Below are 16,455 nucleotides of genomic sequence, written 5' to 3' on the forward strand. Positions count from 1 at the left end.
AACAGTAATTAACAAAGAAGTTTTAAGCCTTTAGACATTTGTACATTTTATACTAGCCTTTTTTCTATATCTTTCTTTTTTTAAAATTTTTACACAGTTTCGTTTTCCTATTTTAAGATTCGCTGATAATACTGTCATCTTCTCCTTGGCTTTGACTCGGGCTGGGGGTTCTCGTCTCGCCCGTTAGGGGGCGATAGCTCGCTCGACCCAGCTCTGTTTCGGATCATGAGCAATCGCATTGAAATCAACGGCGAACGACCATAGATATCAGCGACGACCACAAAAAAAACAGCCACCACCAGCCGCTCTAGCCTCTCTGGCGTCTGATGTCTGTGGCTCGACCTGCGAGTTTTGCAATTATTAACAATTTCATCAAGGCGGTGCCGAACCGGTCCAGCTTGTGACCATGTTAAAGCTAATCCGCCCGCTTTTCCTGCAGAACCGGACCGGGAACACGGCACAGGTAAGATTTACTATCCTGTGTTTTCTGTGTCATTCATTTTGCTAGCGGTTAGATCAAAATAATTCGCAGTTACCGTAAACGCAAGGTCAGAAGACAGGCTTGTGGTCTCATCGCATACACGGATCGTGTACGAGACTAAATGAAATAGCAGTTTGTAGAATTCAGATTTACCGTTTGCGTTCGTTGAAAGTCTGCACGGGAGCTTTTTGACCAGTGTTTCTGACCGTGCTATTTCAGAGTAAATTATATAACAGCATTTTGGGTAAAAAAAAAAAAAAGGTCATTGCGTTACATTGCAAAACAAACCTAGGAAAATACCTTTACTATTAGTATAGGAAAGAGAACTCCCCTCTCAGCACTGCAGAGCTGTATAGAGGTCTATAGGAGAGAGAGCTCCCCTCTCAACACTGCAGAGCTGTATAGAGGTCTATAGGAAAGAGAACTCCCCTCTCAACACTGCAGAGCTGTATAGAGGTCTATAGGAAAGAGATCTGAACACTGCAGAGCTGTATAGAGGTCTATAGGAAAGAGAGCTCCACTCTCAACACTGCAGAGCTGTATAGAGGTCTATAGGAAAGAGAACTCCCCTCTCAACACTGCAGAGCTGTATAGAGGTCTATAGGAAAGAGATCTGAACACTGCAGAGCTGTATAGAGGTCTATAGGAAAGAGAGCTCCACTCTCAACACTGCAGAGCTGTATAGAGGTCTATAGGAAAGAGAGCTCCACTCTCAACACTGCAGAGCTGTATAGAGGTCTATAGGAAAGAGAGCTCTACTCAACACTGCAGAGCTGTATAGAGGTCTATAGGAAAGAGATCTCAACACTGCAGAGCTGTATAGAGGTCTATAGGAAAGAGATCTCAACACTGCAGAGCTGTATAGAGGTCTATAGGAAAGAGAACTCAACACTGCAGAGCTGTATAGAGGTCTACAGGAAAGAGATCTCAACACTGCAGAGCTGTATAGAGGTCTATAGGAAAGAGAACTCAACACTGCAGAGCTGTATAGAGGTCTATAGGAAAGAGAGCTCCCCTCTCAACACTGCAGAGCTGTATAGAGGTCTATAGGAGAGAGCTCTCCACACTGCATAGCTGTAAGCGAATATGATACCATACAGAGTTAATGAAACAAAACTCTGGCAGAATGTAGTAAACACAGACACTAAATAGAAGGGATTATATTATAGTGTCAAACTGAACAGGATTGTGGGGCTCTGCCTGTCTGTCTGTCTCCCTGTCTGTGTCCCTGTCTCCCTGTCTCTCTCCCTGCTCTAACGCATGTTTCGTTCTCTCCTCCTGCAGGTTTTTGGGGTTGCAGGGATCAGCCGGAGAGGCAAAGCATGGGATTCTGTAAGTGAAAGAGAGGATTTAGAGCTGGGATCACAAACACAAACGAGAAGGATCTGTCCTGTTTAAAAATAGTGATACTAATAACAAGAGTAAGAATGAACTGTGTAGAATGAACTCCCTCAGCTTCATAGAGTCCAATGAAAGCTGCTGAATAATGTTCCCTTGTTAACATATTGAATTCCACCCCCTCTATATAGAATGAACTCCCTCAGCTTCATAGAGTCCAATGAAAGCTGCTGAATAATGTTCCCTTGTTAACATATTGAATTCCACCCCCTCTATAGAGAATGAACTCCCTCAGCTTCATAGAGTCCAATGAAAGCTGCTGAATAATGTTCCCTTGTTAACATATTGAATTCCACACCAGCTTTGTATAGTTCCCCCCCCCCAATATACTGACAAAAAATTAAAAATTCTAACATTTTGAAATCTAACATGAAACGCTACTGTGCCAATATTATGGCTTCCGGTAGACTTTTTTTTTTTTTTTTTTTTTTGGGGGGGGGGGGGTTATCATTTTGTAGTTTCTTTCATGATGTTAAATAAAAGATCTAAATTATGTTCATATGTATGGATTTATTTATTTTATTTTTTCAAATGGTCTCGGTTGTAAAAGCCCGGGTGGTGCTGAACGTTAGGTCCTCTCTGCAGCGGAAGGGAGAGATTTCAGGAGGTTTGTTTGAATATCCGTTCACCTGCTGACCCTGTGTCTGTGCTGCTGTGTCTGTGCTGCTGTGTCTGTGCTGCTGTGTGTCAAACCAAACTCTAAGGGGTTCTGTTTCCTTTCCCTCCTCTGTGCTCGCTCTCCGGGGCTGCAGAATAAGATTATTGTGAGTACGACTTTCTGCTGTGAGATCATCCAAGCTGTTTAGGGGGTCTCTTCTTGTGTGTGTGTGTGTCTGTGTCAGTCTGTGTGTGTGTGTGTCTGTGTCTCTGTCTCAGGGTGTGTGTGTCTGTCTCTGTTTGTGTGTGTCTGTCTTGGTGTGTGTGTGTGTGTGTGTGTTTGTGTCTCTGTCTCAGTGTGTGTGACTTAGTGTGTCTGTCTCGGTGTGTGTGTCTGTCTCTGTTTGTGTGTGTGTCTGTGTGTGTGTGTGTCTGTCTCAGTGTGTGTTTGAGTTGCATACACTATATGTTAAATGGTTAGTGTGTGTGTGGGTTGCATGCAGTGTATATGAAGTGGTTAGTGTGTGTGTGGGTTGCATGCAGTGTATATGAAGTGGTTAGTGTGTGTGTGGGTTGCATGCAGTGTATATGAAGTGGTTAGTGTGTGTGTGGGTTGCATGCAGTGTATATGAAGTGGTTAGTGTGTGTGTGGGTTGCATGCAGTGTATATGAAGTGGTTAGTGTGTGTGTGGGTTGCATGCAGTGTATATGAAGTGGTTAGTGTGTGTGTGGGTTGCATGCAGTGTATATGAAGTGGTTAGTGTGTGTGTGGGTTGCATGCAGTGTATATGAAGTGGTTAGTGTGTGTGTGGGTTGCATGCAGTGTATATTAAGTGTATTGTCTAACATTGGGTTAAGGCAGCCCCCCAGCACCTGTGCTAATCGGGGTGCTGTGTTCCTCCCCCCTGCTCTCTCTCCCCAGCCCCCCCCTGCTAAGTACGGAGGCCGGCACACGGTCACCATGATCCCGGGGGATGGGATCGGACCGGAGCTGCTCCGGCACGTCCAGGAAGTGTTCCGGTAGGTCTGGACTCGGGTTCAAGTACCTTCCTGGTAAAGCATAGGGAAGCATTGTAAAGCACAGAGAGGTCTGGTAAAGCATAGGCAAGCATTGTAAAGCACAGAGAGGTCTGGTAAAGCATAGGGAAGCATTGTAAAGCACAGAGAGGTGTGGTAAAGCATAGGGAAGCATTGTAAAGCACAGAGAGGTCTGGTAAAGCATAGGGAGGAGAACTGCAAAAATAGTGGTAAGCTTTTTTAAGGGAGCGTTTGCTGCAGTGTCCGGTCAGCCAGCGTGTTAGTTGGTCTCATGTGTGTCGTTGGTGTGTTGTTGGCGTGTGCAGGTACTCGTGTGTCCCCGTGGATTTCGAGGTGGTTCACGTGAACTCGGCCATGACAGAGGAGGATGACATCGACAACGCCATCACAGCCATCCGACGCAACAGAGTAGCACTGAAGGGTACGAGAGAGAGAGAGAGAGAGAGAGAGAGAGAGAGAGAGAGAGAGAGAGAGAGAGAGAGAGAGTGAGAGAGAGTGTGTGTGTGTGTGTGTGTGAGAGTGTGTCTGTGTGTGTGTGTGTGTGTCTGTGTGAAGCTCAGATAATAAAGAACTGAAACGCCAATCACAAGCTTCTCTTTGTTATTTCGTTGCAGGAAACATCGAAACCAACCACACCATGCCCCCCTCCCACAAATCCAGGAACAATCTCCTCCGGTGTGACTCCGTGGCTCTGTGGCTCTGTGTGACTCTGTGGCTCTGTGGCTCTGTGTGACTCTGTGGCTCTGTGTGACTCTGTGGCTCTGTGGCTCTGTGTGACTCTGTGGCTCTGTGTGACTCTGTGGCTCTGTGTGGCTGTGTGACTCTGTGGCTCTGTGGCTCTGTGGCTCTGTGGCTGTGTGGCTCTGGCTTTGTGGCTCTGTGGCTGTGTGACTCTGTGGCTGTGTGACTGTGGCTCTGTGGCTCTGTGGCTCTGTGGCTGTGTGACTCTGGCTGTGTGGCTCTGTGGCTCTGTGGCTCTGTGGCTGTGTGGCTGTGTGGCTCTGTGGCTGTGTGGCTCTGTGGCTGTGTGGCTCTGTGGCTGTGTGACTCTGGCTGTGTGGCTCTGTGGCTCTGTGGCTGTGTGGCTGTGTGGCTCTGTGGCTGTGTGGCTGTGTGACTCTGTGTGGCTGTGTGGCTCTGGCTTTGTGGCTCTGTGGCTGTGTGACTCTGTGGCTCTGTGGCTGTGTGGCTGTGTGACTCTGGCTGTGTGGCTCTGTGGCTCTGTGGCTCTGTGGCTGTGTGGCTGTGTGGCTGTGTGGCTGTGTGGCTCTGTGGCTCTGTAGCTCTGTGGCTGTGTGGCTGTGTGGCTCTGTGGCTGTGTGGCTCTGTGGCTCTGTGGCTGTGTGGCTGTGTGGCTCTGTGGCTGTGTGGCTCTGTGGCTGTGTGGCTGTGTGGCTCTGTGGCTCTGTGGCTGTGTGGCTCTGTGGCTGTGTGGCTCTGTGGCGCTGTGTGGCTCTCTGTGGCTCTGTGGCTGTGTGACTCTGTGGCTGTGTGGCTCTGTGGCTCTGCACCTGAGCTTGTTGCCTGTACACACTGTGGGGCAAATCAAGCTCCTAATAAAGCCTGGAATGGGCGAAGCTGCTATGCAATAGGAGTCTTATTTCTGTCCCTACAGTAATTATGCTGGTTAGCATCACAGGGACAGAGATAAGACTCCCGTTGCACAGCAGTGTGATCCTTTCCTGGTTTCACTAGGAGTTTAATAATAAGACACACCTGAGCTTGTTAGCTAGACACACTGGGGGCTGATCAAGCTGGTAGTAAAACCTGGACTGGGTGACACTGCTGTGCAGTAGGAGTCCTGTTCCCTCTCCCTGATGGCTGTGTGTTGTGTTTGCAGCACTAGCCTGGACCTGTACGCCAACGTGATTCACTGCCAGAGTCTGCCGGGCGTCCAGACCAGACACAGAGACATCGACATCATGATCATCCGAGAGAATACAGAGGGAGAGTACAGCAGCCTGGAGCACGAGGTGAGAGAGAGGAGGGAGGAGAGAGAGAGAGTAGAGCAGCCTGGAGCACGAGGTGAGAGAGAGGAGGGAGGAGAGAGAGAGAGTAGAGCAGCCTGGAGCACGAGGTGAGAGAGAGGAGGGGGGAGAGAGGAGAGAGAGAGAGAGTAGAGCAGCCTGGAGCACGAGGTGAGAGAGAGGAGGGGGGAGAGAGAGAGAGAGTAGAGCAGCCTGGAGCACGAGGGGAGAGAGAGGAGGGGGGAGGAGAGAGAGTAGAGCAGCCTGGAGCACGAGGGGAGAGAGAGGGGGGGGGGAGAGAGAGAGAGTAGAGCAGCCTGGAGCACGAGGGGAGAGAGAGGAGGGGGGAGGAGAGAGAGTAGAGCAGCCTGGAGCACGAGGGGAGAGAGAGGGGGGGGGGAGAGAGAGAGAGTAGAGCAGCCTGGAGCACGAGGGGAGAGAGAGGGGGGAGGAGAGAGAGGGGGGGGAGTACAGCAGAGGATGCAGAGAATGCTATATATAATATCATATAATATATATATGTGTGTGTGTGTGTGTGTGTGTGTGTGTGTGTCTGTGTTCTCAGAGTGTCCCTGGCGTGGTGGAGAGTCTGAAGATCATCACCAAGTCGAACTCTCTGCGCATCGCGGACTACGCCTTCCGTCTGGCGAGGGAGAAGGGCAGGAAGAGGGTGACCGCCGTGCACAAAGCGAACATCATGTGAGTCCCAGTGATCCCAGTGAGCTGAAACCAGCGATCCCAGTGAGCTGAAACCAGCAGACAGACGCTTTGGCCAGTGCCTTTATCAATGTGACTGAGACTAGAAGAGACCGAGTCAAGCAGACCAGCGTTTGGGCTCCAGTGTTGATACATTTTGTCTCTCCCTCTCTGTACAGGAAGCTGGGTGATGGGCTCTTCCTGCAGTGCTGTAAAGAGGTGGCTTCTGGGTATCCAGACATCGTCTTTGACAGCATGATTGTGGACAACACCACCATGCAGGTGAGAGCAGCTGGGATTAAAATCATTCCTTCATTAATGGAACCTGGCTTGACAGTGTAATAAACTCCCTCCTCTCCCCTCTCCTCTCTCCTCTCCTCTCTCCTCTCTCCTCTCCTCTCTCCTCTCTCCCCTCCTCTCTCCTCTCTCCTCTCCTCTCTCCTCTCTCCTCTCTCCTCTCTCCTCTCTCCTCTCTCCTCTCTCCCCTCCTCTCTCCTCTCTCCTCTCCTCTCTCCTCTCTCCCCTCCTCTCTCCTCTCTCCTCTCTCCCCTCCTCTCTCCTCTCTCTCCTCTCTCCTCTCCTCTCCTCTCTCCTCTCCTCTCCTCTCTCCTCTCTCCTCTCCTCTCCTCTCTCCTCTCTCCCCTCCTCTCTCCTCTCTCCTCTCTCTCTCCCCCCCCAGCTGGTCTCTAAGCCCCAGCAGTTTGATGTCATGGTGATGCCCAATCTCTATGGTAACGTGGTCAGCAACGTGTGCGCGGGGCTGGTGGGGGGGCCCGGCCTGGTCCCGGGAGCCAACTTGGGGCGAGACTACGCTGTCTTCGAAACGGTGAGCGACCAGCGAAGACACCGCTGTGCTGTGTGAGCCTGTGTGTGTTTGGTGTGAGTGTGTGTGTTTGGTGTGAGTGTGTGTGTTTGGTGTGAGTGTGTGTGTTGTTGTTTTGTGTGTTTTATTGTGTTGTTTTGTGTGTTTTCAGGCCACCAGGAACACGGGGAAGAGCATCGCCAACAAGAACACGGCCAACCCCACGGCCATGCTGCTGGCCAGCTGTATGATGCTGGATCACCTGCAGTGAGTCGACACAGCACTCACGCTAACACACACACACACACAGCCCTGCACGCACACACACACACACACACACACACACACACACACACACACACAGCCCTGCACGCTAACACACACACTAACACACACACACACAGCCCTGCACGCTCACACACACACACACACACACACACACACACACAGCCCTGCACGCTCACACACACACACACAGCCCTACACACACACACACACACACACACACACACACACACAGCCCTGCACGCACACACACACACACACACACACACACACACACACACACACACACAGCCCTGCACGCACACACACACACACACACACACACACACACACACACACAGCCCTGCACGCTCACACACACACACACAGCCCTACACACACACACACACACACACACAGCCCTGCACGCTAACACACACACTAACACACACACACACAGCCCTGCACGCTCACACACACACACACACACACACACACACACACAGCCCTGCACGCTCACACACACACACACAGCCCTACACACACACACACACACACACACACACACACACACAGCCCTGCACGCACACACACACACACACACACACACACACACACACACACACACACAGCCCTGCACGCACACACACACACACACACACACACACACACACACAGCCCTGCACGCTCACACACACACACACAGCCCTACACACACACACACACACACACACACACACACACAGCCCTGCACGCACACACACACACACACACACACACACACACACACACACACACACACACACACACACAGCCCTGCACGCACACACACACACACACACACACACACACACACACACACAGCCCTGCACGCTCACACACACACACACACAGCCCTGCACGCACACACACACACACACACACACACACACAGCCCTGCACGCTCACACACACACACACAGCCCTGCACGCTCACACACACACACACAGCCCTGCACGCTCACACACACACACACAGCCCTGCACGCACACACACACACACACACACAGCCCTACACACACAGCCCTGCACGCACACACACACACACACACACACACACACACACACAGCCCTGCACGCACGCACACACACACACACACACACACACACACACACACACACACACACACACAGCCCTGCACGCACACACACACACACACACACACGCACGCACACACACACGCACGCACACACACACAGTCAGGGTAATGTTTCGCTGTTGTGACTGCAGGCCACGAGTCTGGTTCCCCAGGACAGCAAACTGCGCTGCGACTTTAAAAAATTGTACGACTGCGTGTATCGATTTGATTTTTATTGATTGCTCAATTTTGTTGATTTGTTTTGTTTAATTTGTGTTTTTTTTTTCGTTTCAGGCTCCACGATTACGCTGCGTTAATCCGAAGCGCTATTCTGAGGACCATGAACGAGACCCGGGTAAGAGTCTGAGTCTGAGGGGTGCGTTAGGGAGTGTGGGGGTGGGGATGGGGGTGCGTTAGGGAGTGTGGGGGTGGGGATGGGGGTGCGTTAGGAAGTGTGGGGGTGGGGATGGGGGTGCGTTGGGGAGTGTGGGGGTGGGGATGGGGGTGCGTTAGGGAGTGTGGGGGTGGGGATGGGGGTGCGTTAGGAAGTGTGGGGGTGGGGATGGGGGTGCGTTGGGGAGTGTGGGGGTGGGGATGGGGGTGCGTTAGGGAGTGTGGGGGTGGGGATGGGGGTGCGTTAGGGTGTGTGGGGGTGGGGATGGGGGTGCGTTAGGGAGTGTGGGGGTGGGGATGGGGGTGCGTTAGGGAGTGTGGGGGTGGGGATGGGGGTGCGTTAGGGAGTGTGGGGATGGGGATGGGGGTGCGTTAGGGAGTGTGGGGATGGGGATGGGGGTGCGTTAGGGAGTGTGGGGATGGGGATGGGGGTGCGTTAGGGAGTGGGGGGGGTGCGTCGGGGAGTGTGGGTGCGTCGGGGAGTGTGGGGGGGTGCGTCGGGGAGTGTGGGGGGGTGCGTCGGGGAGTGTGGGGGGTGTCAGGGTTGTTGGGTTTATTTTGGTAACTCTTCTGTCCTCCCGTTCTTCAGATGCACACCGCTGATATCGGGGGGCAGGGCACCACGTCGGAGGTGGTTCAGAGCATCATGAGGCTGATGCAGGGAGCCTCTCTGCGCAGCGCGGCCGCTTTCTGAGTCCCAGCACGGGTAAAAGCAAAGCCATCTTTCTGCTCGGATACAGACACTGTTAGTTTGATACAGACACTGTTAGTTTGATACAGACACTGTTAGTTTGATACAGACACTGGTAGTTTGATACAGACACTGGTAGTTTGATACAGACACTGTTAGTTTGATACAGACACTGGTAGTTTGATACAGACACTGGTAGTTTGATACAGACACTGTTAGTTTGATACAGACACTGGTAGTTTGATACAGACACTGGTAGTTTGATACAGACACTGTTAGTTTGATACAGACACTGGTAGTTTGATACAGACACTGGTAGTTTGGACCTGTGGTTTATTTGTTTGTGTTATTGAGAATAAACAGAGCAGACGTGTTAATGGGAGGAGCTGTTTCTGTTACTGTAATATAATTCTAATTGTAATTAGTGCAGCATAATTGTAATTGAACAAAATAGCATTGTAATTGTAATTGTATTGTAATTGTAATTGTATTGTAATTGTAATTGTAATTGTGAGATCTGCTTTTCACACTGCTCTGTAGAGATGGGAATCAGACTCCCGCTGCACAGCAGTGTGATCCAGTCCTGGTTTCACTAGGAGTTTAATAATAAGACACACCTGAGCTTGTTACCTAGACGCACTGGTAGTAAAACCTGGACTGGGTGACACTGCTGTGCAATAGGAGTCTGATTCCCATGCCTGTATATAATGGGCTAATGAACTGTTCCTAGCGAAACGAGTGAAGAAACAGCTGCTTGGGTTTGTGAGGATCGCTGTTTTTCTAAGACTCTGCGGAGAACAGCGATCCACTCAAACCCCAGCAGCTGTCTCTTCACTCGTTTCACTCTGAACGGTAAATCGGATAATCTGTTTGTGCAGCATTAATTAACACTTAAACTTAAAATAAATAAATAAATACAAATCCTGACTTCAATATGAATTCATTTGTTTAGCAAAGAAAATAACTGAATTCTCTCTCTCTCTCTCTCTCTCTCTCTCTCTCTCTCTCTCTCTCTCTCTCGTATAAACTACAACCGGTTTCATCCTCCAGAAGAACGCTGCGCCTGGCAGTGAAAGGGTTAATCACGATTACGCTCCGCTCCGGAGTTGTGCCCGACACTCGCGCAGCAGAAGCTACTCCCAGGGACCGTCGTTTTAAAATGTCCCGGGACAGAGCGACCCATGTCTGACACGCGTTCTCTCACTTCTGTCGCTGCATGCTTTGCTGTAAAACGCGTCCAAACGTTTTTGTGTTTGTCTGTTTCGTAAAGTCCTCGCGTGTCATTCTCCCTTCTATCCCATAATAAACGTCCTTTCCAAAGGCACTCTTTATCTGCAGGTTTTGGGGTTTCGTTGTGGTGTTTTTTTTTTTTGATAGCGCACACCGGACTGCACACAACTGTGGAGAGAAGTTTTAGGATTGAGACGTAATTAAAATATATATATATATATATAATATATATGACACTACATGTTTTATTAAAGCAATACAATACAATACAATACAATACAATACAATACTCACTCTCACACTCACAATAGAGTCCCACTAACCAAGAGCACAACACTCACTCTCTCACACTCTCAAATTCAAATTCAAATTCAAATTGGCTTTATTGGCTTTATCAAACAGTACCCCCTTCCCCCCTCTATATTAAACAGAATCCCCCTCCCTCCCTCTATTAAACAGAATCCCCCTCCCTCAATTAAACAATACCCCCTCCCTCTCTCTATATTAAACAGAATCCCTCCCTCCCTCCCTCTCTCTTTTCCCTCTCTAGTGTGATGTGTTCACGGTCTGTCCCTCAGGCTATGACAGGTCTCCACGTATTGACCAGCCAGTCTGGCTGTGTGTTTGTCTTCCCCCAGCAGGATTGACAGCTTCTGGGTATCACACATTTTTGGGAATTCTGGGACTAAATCACAGAATTTGGGGAAGAAAATGTCCCTTATGTTTTTATATTTTTCACACTGTGTCAGGAAGTGAATCTCTGTCTCGACCTCTCTTGTCTCACAGTGACCACAGTGCCTGTTCTCCCTGGCCAGCCAGGTTTGCCTCTGTCGGCCTTTTTCAATGGCCAGGTTGTGGTCACTGAGCCGGTATTTGGTCAGGATCTGCCTCTGCTTTGTGTTTCTGACAGTTACCAGGTAATCTGCCAGGGTGTAATTTCTATTTAGGGTCCGATAGCACTCTAGTTTGTTTTGTGTTTTAGTATTTCTCTCTCTCTCTCTCTCTCTCACACTTTCTCTCACACACACATTCTCTCCATCTCTCTCTCTCTCTCTCTCTCTCTCTCTCTCTCTCTCTCTCTCTCTCTCAGGTACGGCTCCGGGCTGTGTGAAGCCACAGTGGGTTTTGCAGTTTCACTCGTCTCTTTGACAGACCCAGTAATTTGAGCGTGTGTGCGCATGTTGCTAATTGCTCCTGTTAATTACAGTTTGAAAAGGTCGTTTCAATGGGAGAATGCGAGAGAGAGAGAGAGAGAGAGAGAGAGACGATTATTATCACAGGAAACAAAAAAACAAAAAAACAAACCAGAGGGAAACCAGTGAGGGTCGACAGATCGAGATGATGATATATTTTTTCATTTTCAACATTATGCCATCTAAAAATGTTTTTACTAAAATGACATTCGCTCCTCTGTGCTTTACTACACTGTGCTGTGCTTTTACCAAAGCAGTAAACTTTGAGAAGGGGCTGGTTCGTTACCTTAACTGTGCTTTAATTACAACACACATAACCCCATATGAAAATTCACGAGCGAGAGGAGTCCATTCGGCCCCTCGGAGCTCGTCCGGTTCTGAGCATCTCAGAACTCTGTCAAGTCTTAAAGGATCCCAGTGAATTGAATCAAATGCCTTTTTCAAATCTATAAAGCAGGCAAATATTTTTTTGATGGATGTGTTCAGTGTTTTTTGGCTGTGGTCTGACATAAATGCATTTATACATTCTGGGTCCATGTCTGTGATGGCATAGTCTACCACACTACTACCTAACACTGAGTTATAAGTGAATCTACCCTTAGAGTCCCGCCTTGGTCCTGTCTTTACCGGTGTACAGACCCAGATAAATGTTCAGATTGGTGTTTATAATTTCTCTTTTTTATTTGGATCCCAGTGTGTGTCTGCCCTCTCTCAACTGGGAGGACATAGTTTGCGAGTTGCCCCCTGAATCTCTGCCACGTTTAATGTGTTTTTTTCCCCAGGGAGGGCACTATCAGCTCCCTATAACCGCTAGGACAGTGTGTAGACACGTCTCCACGAGTCCATGTTTCGTGGAGAATGATTATTTCTGAATTATTTACACCATTTGCAAAGTCAGGGTCTGTGCTGTTTGTTACAAAAGTTGAGGAACACAGGCCCTGGATATTCCAACTACTTATTTTAATTTTTTTAGTTTTCGTTGTGTTTCACATTTGAATGTTTGATTTGGGGGTTTATATAATAATAATAATAAATATTATTATCATTAATATATATGTGTTTAATAATGATACATATCCATGGGATTGTCTCTATAGGAGACTTAGCTATATGTACTATGTTACGTACAGACATGCAAACGCACATACATTACATATAGATATATGTACACATACACACATGCCACTGTTATTATATATATATACCTGTAATAATAATATCTCATTAATTCAATATTTTAAAACGGGCGGTTGAATTTTAAATTCAACGTTCGAAATTCCATAGCGCGTGAGCACTGTCACACCCGCGGATCGGCTCGAGCTGCGAAAAATGCGCTGAAGCTGCTGTCTAAGTCTGTCTGTTGAGAATTATAATTAATATATTATTTATAATTATGACATTTCTCAACGTATTATATATATATATATATAAAACGAAAACAAAACCATGGTACACAACGTTTGCGGGCCACAATGACTTTGGAAATGACTGAAGAAGAACAGTGAGTAGATTACGGCGTGTTAATTGTATTATTTATATAAAACTGACTGTTAGTGTTTAAAATAATTTAAAATACAGTTAAAATATACATATTTCACATTTGTTTATGTTAAAATGTGTTTCCATCGTTATTTTATTTATTTATTTATTTTTGGCACTGTACTTTTTACTTGAGAGAAAATTGCACAGGGTTAGTTAGGGGTAGAGTATAAGGGACATCTCTCTCTCTTTTTTTCTCTCCATCTCTCTAATTACTCTCCCGACTACCCTGCCAAAGCGCATCACGAGTGACAGGCTAATTTTAATCTCGTTGATTTATTATAAGTCCCTTCCTTTCCGCCCCTGTTTTTTTTTTTTTAGTTCTTCATCGCCTCGCTAAGATTATACGACCCACATCGCTGTGCTCTCTCGTCTCACACACTTATTCACAGCGAGCTCGTTTTAAATACCAATAACTATCTCTCTCTATCGTATATGTAGCATTCTTACAGTGAAAATATAACGAGGGAACCAGTGACTGAAATAAAGGGAAATACATTAGAATATATATGACATATCCTGAACACGAGAAACCGATACGGGCCTGTATTTTATTACATTTCTGACATATTATTTTGTTGTGCTGTATTACATTGCTCAACAAATCAGCTTTTTAGTTTAATAATGTTTCAACCAAAATGAACGGTTTCCTTTTTTGGTTTCTATTCAAAATCACATGCCATGATGGTTACATGATCACACAGCACGCAGCGTTAACGCTGAAGCGCCTTGACTGTACTAATAATGCTAATGCGATGCTGGCCGGGGGGTGGGAGTGTGCCTGTGTGTTACGAGTCTGTCTGCATTGCCGATGCTGCAGTAAAAAATAGCAGAGAAAGTTATGAAACTGAAGACATTGTGGCTCCAACGTGGAGACAGAACAGCCAGCTAAACGATGAACCATGGGATCCGAAATGGAGGACGCAGGGACGCAGTTTCATAACCTTTGCCGGTCTCTCTCTCTCTCTCTCTCTCTCACACACACATACACGCACACACACACTTAAGCTGCTTTCCTCCTTCGCTCTCCACCAGATCTCTCTCTCTCTCTCTCTTTTCTAGCAGAGAAGGGACCAGTGAACGACAAAAAACGCATTTAGCATTTACCGTTGAGCAGAATGGCGGAGGTGGACGGCAGAAGGAAACATGTAATGAGAAGGCGGCTTGTTGCACTCCAGCAGAAACGGGACCAGGGACTGAAAACGATCGCAGCTCGTCCCTTCTGTGGGGATTTTGATTTCGCTATTGAGAAGGCAGTGAAGGCATCAACGGGGAGACACGAGAAGGGAAGAAAACCCGAAAAAGGAGCATAAAACACAGAATAGAATACCTACTGCTAAACTAGTACAGGATACTAAACACCGATATCAATAATAATAATAATAATAATAATAATAATAATAATAATAATAATAATAATAATAATAATCAAGATAAAACAATATCATTTCATAGGCTGGTTGATTAACGGAATCATCAATTAAAAAAAAAGGAAAATATATATATACGGTGTGTACCGACAAAGCAGCGGATATCACAAAACAGCAATTGCAGGAAAATCTGGCTCCACATCAAGACAGGCAGCAACAATCCTCACGGCCTCCAACCAGCGCTGTACAAGAGAGGGAGCGCATCTTCATTGCATAAGCGTGGGTTTCACACACCAGCCCAGCAAGCAGGGAAAGAAAGCAAGCAAGCGTGCAGGCGAGAACCAGGGCAGCAAGCACAAGGCTTTGTGTTGGACCGGACTTCAGAAAGTGTTATAGCAGGTTTTGAGTAGGTATGGGACGATCTTTACAGGCTTAGGGCTTTACATCAGCCACGCCAGCCGCAGAACTCCAGCAAAGAAATTCAGCTCTAACCAGCATTGCACTAGTAAGAGTGGAGAGTCTTTCACACACAGCAGATCAACTGAACAGGCAGAAGATACATCTGGCACAGGCAGGCACCCAAAAATTCGAAGTCGTGTAAGTAAGAGAGAATCGATTATTTTTTTTTTAGCAGGAACCCGGCTTTCCAGCCAGACAAACAAGCAACCAAGGAAGCAGGATAACAAAAAAAAAAAAAAAAAAAAAAAAAATATTCTTAGAGTATGTAAGGGAGGATCATTACAGCATAAGCCTGGCTCTGACGAAGCAGGCAAGAAAGCAGCTCCATTTCAGCCTTAAGCCAGCCATAGAATCTCGTGTACTGTAGTCAAGCAGTTTAGTTTAAAATAGTTTACTAAAGAATAGTTTAATATCTTACTCCCTTTGCAAACCTGCATTGCTGTAAACGCGGTCACAGTATCACACACAGGCGACCTTCAAAACTGTACACTAAGCTATAGAGCCAGCAGGAGAGTTTCATGGCAGTATTTGGAGCTGGGCTGCCTCTTTCACTGAGCTCTGCAGTGGCACTATTACACTGTCAGCCCCCTAAGCGGAGCTGAAGGCGCTGCAGCCTGCCCTCTCCTCCCTCAACCCTACAGGACTGAGTGAACTGTAGTGCATAGCGTCTGTATAAGCTGCATTGAGAGCTGTATGGCACACAGTACTGGGGACTGACTGTTGGATGAAGCGCAGAAAGCTGCAGGCTGCACTGTCGCCTGTCCGAACCGTACAGAAAGCTGGAAAAGTCACTCCGCTAGCCGCTGACTGTGTGTTACCCATGGGAGTTCTGCAGTAGGCTCCCCCTGCGAATTCTGCAGCACCGGATGACCGTTTGCTCCACAAGAAGCTGCATTTGTGACTGAGCAGCGCATCTCCTCTAAAATCCTGCAGTGTTTGACAGATTCTGTAAGCTGTAGACTCGAAGCCGTACTGCTGCTCCCCTCAGTTCGTAGATACACGAGTAAGAAAAGAGACGATTTAATTGTCTGTCTCAGCTCTACAGCCAATCTCCTGAATCCCTACAGTGCTTGAGGGTGGGAGGGGGGGGGGGGCGAGCTGTGTTCAAAAACTGCATTGCCTCTCCTTCCAGTTTTGCAACCTTGGGCGGACTGTATACGAGCTATAGGAAGACATAGCCTGTCTCCTCTCCGTTTTGAACACGCCGGGCTGCCTGTA

At 47.8% G+C, this 16,455-nt stretch overlaps 2 protein-coding genes across 4 annotated transcripts in view; both read left to right on the forward strand.

Annotated features, from left to right (window-relative positions):
* The first annotated feature begins 303 nt into the window (after positions 1-303).
* Positions 304-10,783, forward strand: idh3g (isocitrate dehydrogenase (NAD(+)) 3 non-catalytic subunit gamma). Of its 2 annotated transcripts, XM_059019937.1 has the most exons (13): positions 304-463; positions 1,766-1,813; positions 3,399-3,496; positions 3,820-3,935; positions 4,129-4,189; positions 5,355-5,487; positions 6,047-6,180; positions 6,357-6,459; positions 6,857-7,003; positions 7,152-7,246; positions 8,657-8,717; positions 9,345-9,461; positions 10,497-10,783. In XM_059019937.1, exons 1-12 carry the CDS (start codon positions 407-409, stop codon positions 9,447-9,449), a joined length of 1,158 nt encoding a protein of 385 aa, XP_058875920.1. In that variant the 5' UTR covers positions 304-406; the 3' UTR covers positions 9,450-9,461; positions 10,497-10,783. The 2 variants fall into 2 exon arrangements, with proteins under 2 accessions (XP_058875920.1, XP_058875921.1); XM_059019938.1 differs by lacking the exons at positions 304-463; positions 1,766-1,813 and adding an exon at positions 2,638-2,643.
* Positions 10,784-14,215: 3,432 nt separating this feature from the next.
* Positions 14,216-16,455, forward strand: part of LOC117401727 (IQ motif and SEC7 domain-containing protein 2-like) — a 54,657-nt gene continuing 52,417 nt past the window's right edge. The window contains exon 1 of one of the 2 annotated variants that reach the window (XM_059019939.1): positions 14,216-15,375. The gene's annotated coding sequence lies outside the window, so the exon portion shown is untranslated. The remainder of the gene's footprint in view (positions 15,376-16,455) is intronic. The other variant, XM_059019945.1, reaches the window with a different exon arrangement.

The sequence above is a fragment of the Acipenser ruthenus genome, unplaced genomic scaffold (genome assembly GCF_902713425.1).
Source record: "Acipenser ruthenus unplaced genomic scaffold, fAciRut3.2 maternal haplotype, whole genome shotgun sequence".
In the NCBI taxonomy this organism is placed as follows: Eukaryota; Metazoa; Chordata; class Actinopteri; order Acipenseriformes; family Acipenseridae; genus Acipenser; species Acipenser ruthenus.

Coding starts and splice junctions, on each gene's coding strand:
- idh3g (XM_059019937.1), top strand. CDS start 407: ATGTTAAAGCTAATCCGCCCGCTTTTCCTGCAGAACCGGACCGGGAAC. Junction 3,936..4,128: donor CAACAGAGTAGCACTGAAGG/GTACGAGAGAGA, acceptor ATTTCGTTGCAG/GAAACATCGAAACCAACCAC. Junction 6,181..6,356: donor GTGCACAAAGCGAACATCAT/GTGAGTCCCAGT, acceptor CTCTCTGTACAG/GAAGCTGGGTGATGGGCTCT.